Genomic DNA, 12773 nt, shown 5'->3' on the forward strand with positions numbered 1-12773 from the left:
GCTGGCCCCTTGCGAATTCTACAAGAAATGTCATGGTGGTGGGAGCCATGGCAAGGGCAAGCCAACCACCATAGTCACCAGCAATTGATAAAGGAGTACAGCCCATATGAGTGCCAACACCAACAAAAACAAAAACAAACCATTCAGATTCAGGTCCTCAGGGTCTTTAAGGATGAAGGGGCAAATAAGGAAACACATACAAATCGTCCTCCGGTGATCCTGTCGGAACAAAATAGGCGAGAAGCTGTCCCTAATGGAGTTTATACAAATATCAAATAAATAAATGCTTGTTAATAATTTAAATATTAAATAATATTATAAATTTTAAATATTATTTATTTTAAATATTATTTAATTAATTCAAAAAAATTATACAAATATTAAATAAATAAATTTATCATTAGAAGTAATTGTAAGAATAATTATATCATCAATCTAGAACAAATGCCTTCAAGGTTTTAATAAAATAGAAATAAAATTTTAAATATATGTGACATCAAATTTATCGTAATTGAAAAATAATTGGACAAGAGGTTTAAAGAGAATAAAAATGTAAGCATAAAAACTTAATTATTGTGTAATTAACTATTTTTTTTTTCTAATATATTGCACACATAATCTTAATTGATGGTCATATTTAAACTATTTGATGATGAGATTGTTCGACATTGTTGCGTCCTGGAATATTCGCGGCGGTAGAGAAATATATAGTTTAACGTCTTAGCGTTGTACGAAGAATTAATTTTAATATTATCACACTTTCAAAATAAAAGGATATTTTTGTAAATTCGCAGTTCCACCGGGATCAGAGATCCCCAGCCCCACTCTCCACAGACCCTCCCCAATTTCTGCCCCCACAAATCCGCCGGACGGACTCGGGACAGAAAATCCCAGAAGAGGGAAAAATTTCAAACTCGCCGTCTTCTCCTCAAAAATCCCGCCTCTCCCCTCTGTATCTCTCGCGCGCGTCCCATCCTCTCCGATAGCTGAAGCTTTGATTAGCGATGGCTTCCGATCTCCCCTGCGATGCGGACGGAGTGTGCATGGTTTGCAAGGCGAAGCCAACGGAGGCTGAAGCTGTGCTCTGCCGTACATGCGTCACTCCTTGGCACGTCACTTGCCTGTCCCGCCCGCCAGAGAATCTCGCTTCTGCTCTCGAATGGCAGTGCCCTGACTGCTTTCAGTCGCCGGAATCGGTGGCGGCGACGGCGGCGCCGGCGCTGGTGGGCGCATCAGCTGAGCTGGTGGCTGCTATCAGGGCGATCGAGGCCGACGGTTCGCTTACGGAGCAGGAAAAAGCGCGACGCCGCCAGGCCCTTGTGAGCGGCGGCGTCGCTGGGTTGGCGGCGGCCGAGGAGGTTGAGGAGGATGATAAGGGCAGGAAGAAAGCGAAACGGAGCAATGATGTTTTGGATCTTCTTGATGGAAGCATTTACTGCTCCTTTTGTATGCAGCTGCCGGAGAGACCGGTCACCGTGAGTTCTTCTCGTGTTTACATTTATTAGGCTCGCCACTTCATTTTCCATTTCTCTTGATATTTTATATAGAGCTTCTGCCCTGTTGTCATTCGTTGAGGTCTGGGTGCCGTTATTCTAATGTATTTCTTGCTAGCTTTAGATCATCGTTGAATAATATTTGTATGAGTGGAGCAAATGCTGTTTGCGGATGTCTGTTGTCTGCATTTGAAGCCGATTAATAATAAAATTCTATTTACATAGAATAACTCCATTATTATTATGTATTTTTAGTTGGAAATCTCCAAGGCTGCATGTGTTTTTTGGTTTTACTTGCTTTCCTTCTCCATGAAAATTGTTTGGCGTGCTTAATAGTATATATGGGTTGATAATTTTGCTAACGTATTCTTCCGTTTCTTACATGTATTTTAAATTCTAGAAATACATAATAGTGGGAAATAAAATACCCTAAAATTGTTCTTTCGTTACATTGTATTTGAAGCTTCCAAAATATACAATATATGGTGCCAGTTGTTATATCTGTATCTCTTTTTGGTAATGGAAAACAATGCAGCGAATGAATTTTTTTTTTTTTTTTGGGGACATTTAGGCCATTTAAGGCAAACTCACACACACAACGCATACACATAGACTCAAACCCTGGACCTCTTAGTTGGAAGGCTAAGCTCTCAACCAATAGGCCAAGAAGAGTTGTGTAAGCGAATGAAATTATTTAGGATATCCGGATACAATTTTATGTTAGGATGGAAACTGGAAAGCCGTGCTCAAATATAGATGACAAATGATCAAAAGAAGAGGACAGGTTTACATAAATAGAAAACAACATCAGAAATGCTTGCACACCCCATATTTTTGAACAAATATAATTTTCTGAGCATATATCTTCTAACTTTTGGTATATGTCTTTTAAATGCACCGTTGCTTTTTTTAAAAAAAATTTACTTGTATATGTCTTCTACAATTACCATGAAGTTGCAAACTCCCAGCCGCCAATCCCCTTGGGATGGTTGCTTTGATTTTAGTTGTTTTAAAACAATTATCATTAAAAAAAACCAATCCTACCATCCAAAATGGATTGGATGGCTAGAATTGTGTTACTTTATCTTTCAGTTACGATGAGAATTGGATTTTTTCTGATGGGCCTTTTAATTTTACACAACATTTTCATTCAAACAATTTGCTTTTCTATGTCTACTCACTGGCTCGTAATGTACTTACAAAGATAAAAAAAAAAAAATAGCATTTAGCGAGATGCTAAAAATTTGGCTGATGGAAACTTCATAATTTTATTGCTTATTGTTGTTTACCTCATTTAAGTAGCACTCAATGCTGCTTGTATTCTCTTTGTACGAGTATTCATTTTCGTTCATCTTTTGTGTATGAGGGCGTTATGAGTTTTAAGTATTTCTTTCTCAAGTTTTGAGAATCTTCAGTCCTTTTTTCTAGCTATCTTCATCACCACTTATTTCATCCATCTTACATTTAGCTTTGTGTAAGAATGTAATCAAGTAGAATGAAAACATAAATTCTCCATGATTTGAGATGTGAGGAAGTGTGATACGACTTTGGAAGACATTTATCAATATTTTTTTTTTGTTTTTTTTTGTGGACATTTGAACCTTATTTTGTTGTTGAAGTAGATTAGATATGCTTGGGAGAATTTCGCTACATCGAGAGTAATTCTGCATTATAGATTTTTGTTCTCTTTGTCCTATAACTTATTTTTTCATGATTTGTTGCCATGTTGGTTGTTTTCATGCCAATTACTGGTGTCATATATGTCTTTTGAGGGCAGATTTGATGATAGATTTTCTTAGATTTTTAATATTTTCTCCTAAAAGAATAGGTTAGTTTCTCAATAATGTTTATGGATGCATATTGTGTATATTATTGTAGCTTTTTCTTGGTATTATACTGGAAAATTTCTTTGCTACATTCTTCAAAAAATACATGATGCGGGTATCATATGCCCTCAATGTCACGACTATGACTTTGCCTTTCATTTTCTCATGTCAAAAGATTTTATTATTGGACTTTTTTTCCTACAATTCAACCTTAATGTGCAATAATTATTGTTGGACTTAATGTTCATTCCTTGTGGCAAAATATTGTCCTATTGATGGCTATTGTTTGGCCATCATTATACATTTGATCATATCTTCATAAATGATGTCTGTTAAAATACGCCCTCTTTATGTCTTTTAAAATATTCATTGATCTCCATTTTTTGTGTTTTATCTTTCTTCATTTATGTGTTACTAATTAAATGCGATCCTGTATAATTAAGTGAGGAATTTCTCTTCTAGATTTATTTATCTTATCTAAACATGCTATTGTTGATTGTTCAAAGCTTAAAAACTAATGATTTCTTTAACTTAGAGTACAAATGCTATACTTTTTTGCTTTGAATTTCAGAAAATGGGTCTCAACTTTCAAGTTGCTGCATGAACTTCCCAATCATGATACTGAAGCTATAATAATGAGATTTGATATAGTTTTACATTGGGAGCTATTTCAAATAGGGGAATGTTAGTCCCAAGATAGATGCGTTTTTATTTGCAGCTTTTTGGAATTGCGATGACATTCATGAAGGATTGGGAGTATTGATTACCCTATTTCTTGTTTATAAAACATCAGGGCTTATTGAATTTTTTGATTTTAGTCAAAATAAGATTTCTTTCATTGGTTTCATTCACTCTCTTACTAATTGTAGTATAAGTAGATAGAACATTGTCATAACATGGCTATAGCTTAGTATTTTTTGTTAATGTTGACCTAAGTACCTTGTATATTGCAAAAATCCTGCTCAAATCCCATAGTTTCATACCTATTAGGTGCAGACGCTGCTCTTCGCCCGATTCTTGCTCAAATCCCGCCCGAGGCCCGCTCTCGTTGTTAAAAACGAGAGGAACAACGAGCTCAAGTTCTTCTTCTCGCTCATTCCTCACACATGAAATTTTTCGTTTGAACCAACCTCACGAACCCGTCACCTACTTCCTCCGACTCTTCTAACAGCAAATCGACTTCCAAGCTCCGCCTTTTCCTATTTGGAGGAGTTGAGGGATCAAATTGGTCCCTCAGAAGAGTTGGGGACCATTTTGGTCATTTTCTCTTCAGCAATTACTTGTTAGTTTACCGCCACACCACATTTAGTGGAACAATATTGGTGCCATTTGCTTATTAGCATTGCACAGAATTTGGGGCTAGATTTTTTTAGTTGAAGTCTTCTAAATTTTTTGTTTTCCTCATCTATTGGCCTAACTGTTTATGTTTTTTTTATGCTAAGTTTAAGTGTGAATATTAAACCATTTTGTTGTTTCCATTTCTTCCTTTTCCCCCTTCTCTTTTTTCTTTTAACAGACACCATGTGGCCACAACTTCTGCTTAAAATGCTTTCAAAAGTGGGTTGGGCAGGGGAAACTTCACTGTGCAAATTGTCGGTCTTTTATCCCTTCAAAGTTTGCAGCACAGCCCAGAATAAATTCAACACTAGCTATGGGCATTCGTATGGCCAAATCTGCAAAATCAGGCACATCAATTGGCACAGTTCATGAATACCATTTCATTCGTAATGAGAACAGACCTGATAAAGCATTCACTACTGAAAGGGCTAAGAGGGCAGGAAAGTCAAATGCTTGCAGTGGACAGATCTTTGTCACAACTCCTCCAGATCATTTTGGTCCCATTACTGCAGAGTATGATCCAAAAATGAGAAGGGGTGTGTTGGTGGGTGATACCTGGGATGATCGGATGGACTGTAGACAATGGGGTGCACATCTACCTCATGTCGCAGGAATTGCAGGGCAAAGTGAGTATGGTGCACAGTCAGTTGCTCTCTCAGGAGGATATCAAGATGACGAAGATCATGGGGAGTGGTTCTTGTACACGGGCAGGTTTGATCATCTTGGTTAAGCTTGAGCTTTCAATCTTCTAACCCTGGCTAATTGGGTTTACATGGTTTTTCTTAATGTCTATGCATTCTAGGAATTGTTACCAGAATGTATTGACGTTAACTGTCTTTATAATCATCTACGCTAACTCCAGAATTTACCACATACGTTCAATCTTTTTGCTTTTAATTGAAAGGTAATTGTTTGTCATGTTCGATGTTTTGAGGTCCAGGTATTTAATTAGGTTAAGACACAATACTGTGTTAGTATATTTGAATGAACATGGACATAGCATGCTGGAACTATCACTAGCACTGCTATTTGATTCGTTAGTCCGTTACTGTGATAAGAATGCTTCTTTATGCACCAAGACGTATTAAGCCTATTTGTTCTACTTCATGTTAAATGACCACCATTGTGGTTCTTATTTATTTTCACTCATGCTTATAATCATGCAACTTCTTTATTTTTGCAGTATTATTTCCCATTAAGATATTAATACTCTTTTTATTCTCTTATTTTTAATCGGATTTTGCATAGTGGGGGTAGAGACCTGAGTGGTAACAAGCGCACAAACAAGCAGCAGTCATTTGATCAAAAATTTGAGAAATTTAATGAGGCGTTGCGTGTCAGTTGTCTAAAGGGCTATCCAGTGCGGGTAGTAAGGTATGCTATGAAGTTCTTAATGCCATTTTCTTCCCCCACCCACCTACTGAGTTTGGCTTCCTTCTCTGTCACTTATTGAGCTTGCTTTGTAGCTTGTGATTCAATGGTAGCACAGAATAACTCTTTTGTTTCTTATATTTTGTTTTTAGTATATAAGTTTGGGTAGCTAACTTTTTCTATGGCTGCAGTTTGCTCGAGAATTGATTATTAGTCTACAATGTTTACAGAAGCATTTATAGTTTGCCAGGATCTATTAAAAATTCGGTAGTTCTCACTCAAAAAATGAGATGTTAACAATTTACGGTAGTGGCAAGCAGCATGATCATCTATTTTAGATGCTTCATTTTATTTTGGCAGCAATCTTGTTGTATACTCGATCAATATTTTCCATGTGAGCTTTGCTTCACTGTTAATGTATATGATTATGATATAAACGCTTATATTTTAATTTTGAATAGCTTATATTCACCTAGGCTAATTGATTAGTGCTATCACACCTACAAAAATCACCTGCCAAATGCTCGTCATTTTTAACTAATTTTGACCCCTTTATCTTGTAAGCATTACTTCTATTGTTCTATTTTTAAAATTATTTCTTACTGATTAAAATTATATGCTCTATAAAAAGTATATTCCAAGATAAATATTCAATGCAAAAGATGCAATTTTAATGTTGATTTTTGATGTAAACCTATCATTATTTAGAACTATTTGGTCACTCTAATTATTTCTTTACTAGTTGATACTCTTTGATCTATATCTGTAATGAGTAATGACTTTAACATACCTTCAATGCATTTTTATCGTTAATATGAACCAAATCAATTTCATGATACTTGATTTTGATTTATGAATTATATAGACTAATAAAAATCATATGAAAATCCTTTCTTTGTTTCTGTTTTTTCATTAAATTCCTTAACACAAAAAATATGTCCATGATGGATCTTATGACATATAACAAAATTCATTCTATGATTCCACCATAATTTTCTTGTAGGTGCACCAATTTTTTGCAGCATTGCAGTCTATAAAAAATTGTCAAAAAGTTGTTCGACTTACTTTAATGCTGGTGGGACAGGTTTTTTCATGGTAATTGATTAATATTTTAGTTGCTAGTTGATTAAATAAGTTGTACCGTTTCAGCAGTTTTTTGGGTTCTAGCCACCAATTCTGTGAGGTTCAGATGCTTTTCAAGCTCTAACAATTCTTCTAAAATAAAATTGATGATAATACATAATATAAATTGGTTTAGTAAACCAGATTGTATGGTGTTATGCGGTGATGAACATAGGTAAGCTTGCATACAGAGTCTCTTTAAACAGCTTATGATTCCATGTACCTCTTTGTACTCTTTTCAGCTTTTTAATTAATGCAGTATGCAAGCTTCAAGGTTATGATTCCATGAGGAAACATGCATACAGAGTATCTTTTTTTTTCCTCTGTTCTAATTTATAGTTTTAGAAAATTGGTTCTGGCAAAACCGTTCAGTAAAAAAGGTGAGAACTTTTTCAGTAGAAATTTTTTGTCGATATCCAGCCAAAAATTGGTTATTATGAGGTTTTATAAATTTGAATTTACTTTTAAAATGAGTGTAATACACGAATAATCAATTAATTATTGTTGTGTATTAATCTCAAAGCAATATTCCAGAAGTTTAAAATTAATAATGACCATAATTTGTTCAGGATCCCTCCAATTTTTTTCTGCATTTCACCATCACTCAAAAAATGTTCTTATTACCAGTCTAATTTAAGAAACTGCAAACATTCATGGATAATTAAAATCATGATTTGTGCGTTACCTCTATCCATCTTTGATTGTGCATGAGCATTATTGTTTGTAGGTCTCCAAAAAAAAAAAAAACTGCTAGTATTTATATTCTTACTTAACAAAGTATGAATTGAGTTTTAGACTTTGGAGCGCAAGCTTTAAATTATAACTTTTTTCAATGAGCAGGTCCCATAAAGAGAAGCGCTCTTCGTATGCTCCTGAAAATGGGGTCCGTTATGATGGAGTTTATAGAATCGAGAAATGCTGGAGAAAAGTTGGTCTTCAGGTACTTAACCATCCATCAAATAGGGATTATATCCTGAATTTAATTGATAAATTCTTTTTTTTTATACGTGCAGGGTTTCAAGGTCTGCAGATACTTATTTGTTAGGTGTGATAATGAGCCAGCACCTTGGACAAGGTATTTTCCCCAGCCTTTTGCTGCCACTTTTAAATTTATTCTGCTCGCTGGTTCCTATTCTAACGATCTTTAATATTTACTTGAATATCTACAATAACAGTGATGAGCATGGTGACCGACCAAGGCCGTTACCTGTTATCAAAGAACTGAAGAAAGCCACTGATATTACTGATAGGATTGATACTCCCTCTTGGGACTATACTGTAAGGATATCCTTTTCTTTCCATTCTGCTCCAGAATGACATCATGTTTGTTTTGTTTGATAATTGTCCAAATCGTCAGAATGGCCTCATTTCAACATAATTGTTGTGATTTTAAGCTGATTTCCCTGTTATTGTAAGTTGGATAAAATGTATCTGTAAATTTTATATCAAACCAGCTCACTGAATCATTTCTTTTTTAGTTATTGACTCGGAATTCCTTATGAAGAAATTCATCATCATTACCATATTCTTAGTTGTCACAGCGGTATGATTAACTTAAATTGGTGTTGACTTGTAGGCAAGTTCTCATTATTATTAGTGTTGGAAGTAGGCAAAACCTGTTCCGCATACAGAGCAAAAAATAGGAACAGAGGATCTGCTAGCAAAAATACAGAATTTTTGTGAGTTCATTCAATTGATGGCTGTCGGTTTTTTGCTGTTGCAAAATTTCCTATCATTCGACTGTGGAGAAAAAAAAACTCTAATTCCTCTGTTAGGCCAATTCAATATGAACTGGCCCAACCATCCCAAGGGCCGGTTTAAGTTTATAGGAGGCGGATTAATGCCACCACCTTGAAAGTGCTCTGATGGCACTAGAAAGTTCGTTAGGGATATTAAGCCCTATAGAACTGGCCCAAGGCTAACAAAGAGATAGGTGAATTGAATAACTTTAAAACCAAAGATAAAACTCAAACCAATATCACCACAATAAAAACCAAAGTGCGGAAATTAAATGCGGAAGCGATAATAAGAAAAGAACACACCAGATTTATAGTGGTTCGGTCAAACTTTGACCTACGTCCACTCCTTGGAGGCATCCTCCAAGTATTGCACTAAAATAAGTGTCTCTCCTTTAGCCCCCACAGCTAGGCGGAGAAGCCCTTACAAAATCACTTTCACCTTCCCCGGTGCGGCGGAGTCGCCGGGTCCTTTGACACCAAAGAGATCTTCTTCTTTGGTGAACTTACCTCGAGACAAGCCTTGAATCCGATGGTACTAAGGTGCGAGTTCGCCGGAGTAACCGTGTGGATCCCCCACCACACTCCCTTGAGTTCCTCCCCTTCACAGGATCTTCTCCCTCTCAAACTTCACCCTTTTCTCTCTCCCTTTCAAGCTCTCTCTTCAAGTTTCCCCCCACAAAAACGAAGCTACAATGGCTGTCAGAGATCCTTACAAAAGTTGCCATGCCATACTTAAATAAAAGCTCTCAAAACGAGCTCATTAATGCAAGTTGCCGACATTATCGTCCAGGATGATAGGCATATCGTCCTGGCCGATTAGTTCAAATTCAGCTCAACGGCCTGGGACAATTTGGGACGATCAGAAGAAAATTGGTTATATCGTCCTGGCCGATCTCACGATCGTCCCAGCCGATTAGTTTAAAACCGAATTTAATCGTCTCGATCATCGCCCTGATTTGGTGTTGGCCAAAGTCAATCGTCCAGGCCATCGTCCTGGCCGATCATAAGATCGTCCTGGACGATATGATCGTATCAATCAGCCATTAATGATTTCCAAATAATACCAGATCAATTTAGGTATGATTGAGTTAGATCGTCCTGGACGATATAAATACCGTCCTGGTCGATTTCCTAAAATAAAGAATGCCTAAACTGATTATAGCGGCTGATTCTTTCTGAATTGAGAATATCGTCCTGGCCGATACAAGTATCGTCCAGGCCGATGTGTTTATGATGGCTGCCTTAATGAGGATGCCCTAATTCAGGTTTCTTATTTTGGACATATCGTCCAGGACGATATAAATATCGTCCCGGCCGATATTACCAAAAATAGAAATCTTTTAGGGAATAGCAGGAAATCTTCCAAGTTACAAATCAATAGGTCCCACAACAAATACAACAGACTCAAGAAAAAAAAAAGATTACAATCTGACTCAGGCCTAGTCTACCCAATCTTGAGCTAGTTCCAAATTGCAGTCCGATCGTGTGAACCTGAAATGTTAGTAGAAAGCAGTCATAGAGAAAAAGAATGTTTGCTATCATCAAAATCATAAGCCATAGATCCGCAACACACCTTCCTTCCAAATCCTGTCGCCAATAACAAGGGGGGCCCACTAGGGGCCAATTAAAGCAAGAGGGCGGCGGCTAGGGGGGCTAAACAGGGAAAAAAGAGGGCGGCTATCCTTGAGAGGGAAATTTGAATTAGAAATTGATTTGGGAGAATTATTGTATTAAATAGGAGTTGTGAGGGTTAGGACATGCTTGATTATTGTTTCTCTTGGAGTTCTCTTTGGTGTCTTGGGCTCTAGACTCATCATCTTGAGATTGAGAGAGAATGATCCCCCTCTCGAATTAAGGATCAATTGTATCTTTGCTTTGTGCTTGCTTTGATTTGATTCCTATAATACAATCTTCTGTTTTGGATTGTTTTCACCAAAGTTTTTTTTCGTTTTTCTCGTTGTTTTTACCAATTATTGTTAGGTTTGCTTGCGAAATCAAGTATTTCCTATCATCCTCTGATATAAATATATAACGGTGTATCCCTCTTTAGAAAAAAAAAACTTATGCCAACCAAAAGATGATAAAAAAAGTCTCAATAACTTTAAATATTTTTAGATATTAGCGACACATTTTCTTCCTAAGACAAAAATTAGGCTTCGTAACTTGAGAATTAGCCTTTGTTGATAATGTAGCAGCTTTGGATGTTGCCGTCGTTAATGAATAATTATAAAATGGTGATTTTCTTTCATCTTAATATCCTTAGGAAGATCATGGCTGGAAATGGGTGAAGCAGCAACCAGTCAGCAGGAGACCGGTATACACTGTAAATAATGATGAACAAACAAGAGTAAAAATAGCCATTAGGCATACGCAGAACAATTCAGTTAAGGAGAAGCTGTTAAAAGGTTTGCTTATACCTTAATACTATATGCGTCATGATACCAAAAAACAGCCTTTTTACTAATGTTCATCATCTTGATTTTAGAATTTAGCTGTCTGATTTGTCGGAAAGTACTGTGTTCGCCATTGACGACCCCTTGTGCTCATAACTTCTGCAAGTCATGCTTGCTGGGATCTTATGCTGATAAGTCCTTTGTAAGGGAGAGAACCAGTGCTGGTGGCCGCACTCTTAGAGCTCAGAAGATCATGAAAAAGTGCCCAGCTTGTCCTTATGACATATCAGACTTCTTACAGAATCCCCAGGTAAATTTTTTTGGCTCATCTAGTTAAAATTCGTTTGCTTTGCTTTCTCTTAGCTTTGATTGATTCTTGAGCGTTTTTCAAAGGTTAATAGGGAGCTTATGGATCTGATAGAGTCCTTGCAATCTAAGAATGAGGAGAATGTAGGAAAGGGCATTGGTGAAAATGATGGAATAGAAGATGATGAGAAGGCAAAAACTTATAATGATGTTAATGATTTAATGAAAGAAGAAATCTGTGGTGAAGAAAGTGATTCAATGGAGGAAAAAGCCGATGTTGAGATTATTAGAGAGGAAATAGTTATTCCTTAAACCAGGAAATATGTAGTGGTGCATAGACAGTTATTATTAAACCAGGAAATCATGGGGGATTTTATAATTTTTCATGTAATGGATTTGTTATTCTTATTTTGCTCAGATTTTCTAGTTCTTGTAATTAGATTTTTAGTTTTTTTTTTTTTTTATTTGAAGTTTCTCGGATCTTACCTTTGATTTCACTTTTGATTTTTTTTTTTTGGTATGATTCTTAAAATAGTCTGCTTCAATCTTGTTTGGAAAAAAAAAATAAAAAATTATTAAAGAATATTTTAGTATGATATAGATTGTCATTTTGGGGAATTTTTATTGCGTCCTCCCACCTGACGTAGAGATACGTCCTCCCATCACTAAAAAACTGGGTTTTTGCTCGGTATTGCTAGCTATTATTTGGTATTAAAGAAGAATATCATCATGTGAAGACCAATACCTAGTTATACCGAGCAATACCGAGCTATACCGAGCAATATAAAAAAATGCCTAGTTTTTCTTAGAAAAAACTCGGTACTGCTCGGTATAGCTCGGTATTGCTCGGTATAGCTCGGTATAGCTCGGTATTAGTCTTCACATGATGATATTTTTTGTTAATACCAAATAATAGTTAGCAATACCGAGAAAAAACCGAGTTTTTTAACGGTGGGAGGACGTATCTTTATGTCAAGTGGGAGGACGCAATAAAAATTCCATTGTGGGGGGCTTAAAAATTTTTGAAATTATTAAGAGCGGTATATATAAAACTTGTTCTAATAATATTTTATAATAAATCTTATCATTTTTTCGATCATTTTGATGTAAATTATGTAGGATTATTTACCAAAAAAAAAATTATGTAGGATTTAAGGTTTAGCGCTAAGAAATATTCCGATGAAA

General features: G+C 36.0%; 1 protein-coding gene across 2 annotated transcripts; it reads left to right on the forward strand.

Moving 5' to 3' along the window:
- Positions 1-814: 814 nt before the first annotated feature.
- On the forward strand, positions 815-12014 carry LOC110096405 (E3 ubiquitin-protein ligase ORTHRUS 2). Of its 2 annotated transcripts, none has more exons than XM_020822351.2 (9): positions 815-1475; positions 4836-5368; positions 5906-6031; positions 7991-8090; positions 8164-8225; positions 8326-8428; positions 11153-11294; positions 11375-11592; positions 11676-12014. In XM_020822351.2, exons 1-9 carry the CDS (start codon positions 1005-1007, stop codon positions 11898-11900), a joined length of 1980 nt encoding a protein of 659 aa, XP_020678010.1. In that variant the 5' UTR covers positions 815-1004; the 3' UTR covers positions 11901-12014. The 2 variants fall into 2 exon arrangements, with proteins under 2 accessions (XP_020678010.1, XP_028551141.1); XM_028695308.1 differs by having other exon boundaries at positions 11684-11781.
- Positions 12015-12773: the final 759 nt, after the last annotated feature.

The sequence above is a fragment of the Dendrobium catenatum genome, unplaced genomic scaffold, assembly GCF_001605985.2.
Source record: "Dendrobium catenatum unplaced genomic scaffold, ASM160598v2 fragScaff_scaffold_621, whole genome shotgun sequence".
Taxonomy (NCBI): Eukaryota; Viridiplantae; Streptophyta; class Magnoliopsida; order Asparagales; family Orchidaceae; genus Dendrobium; species Dendrobium catenatum.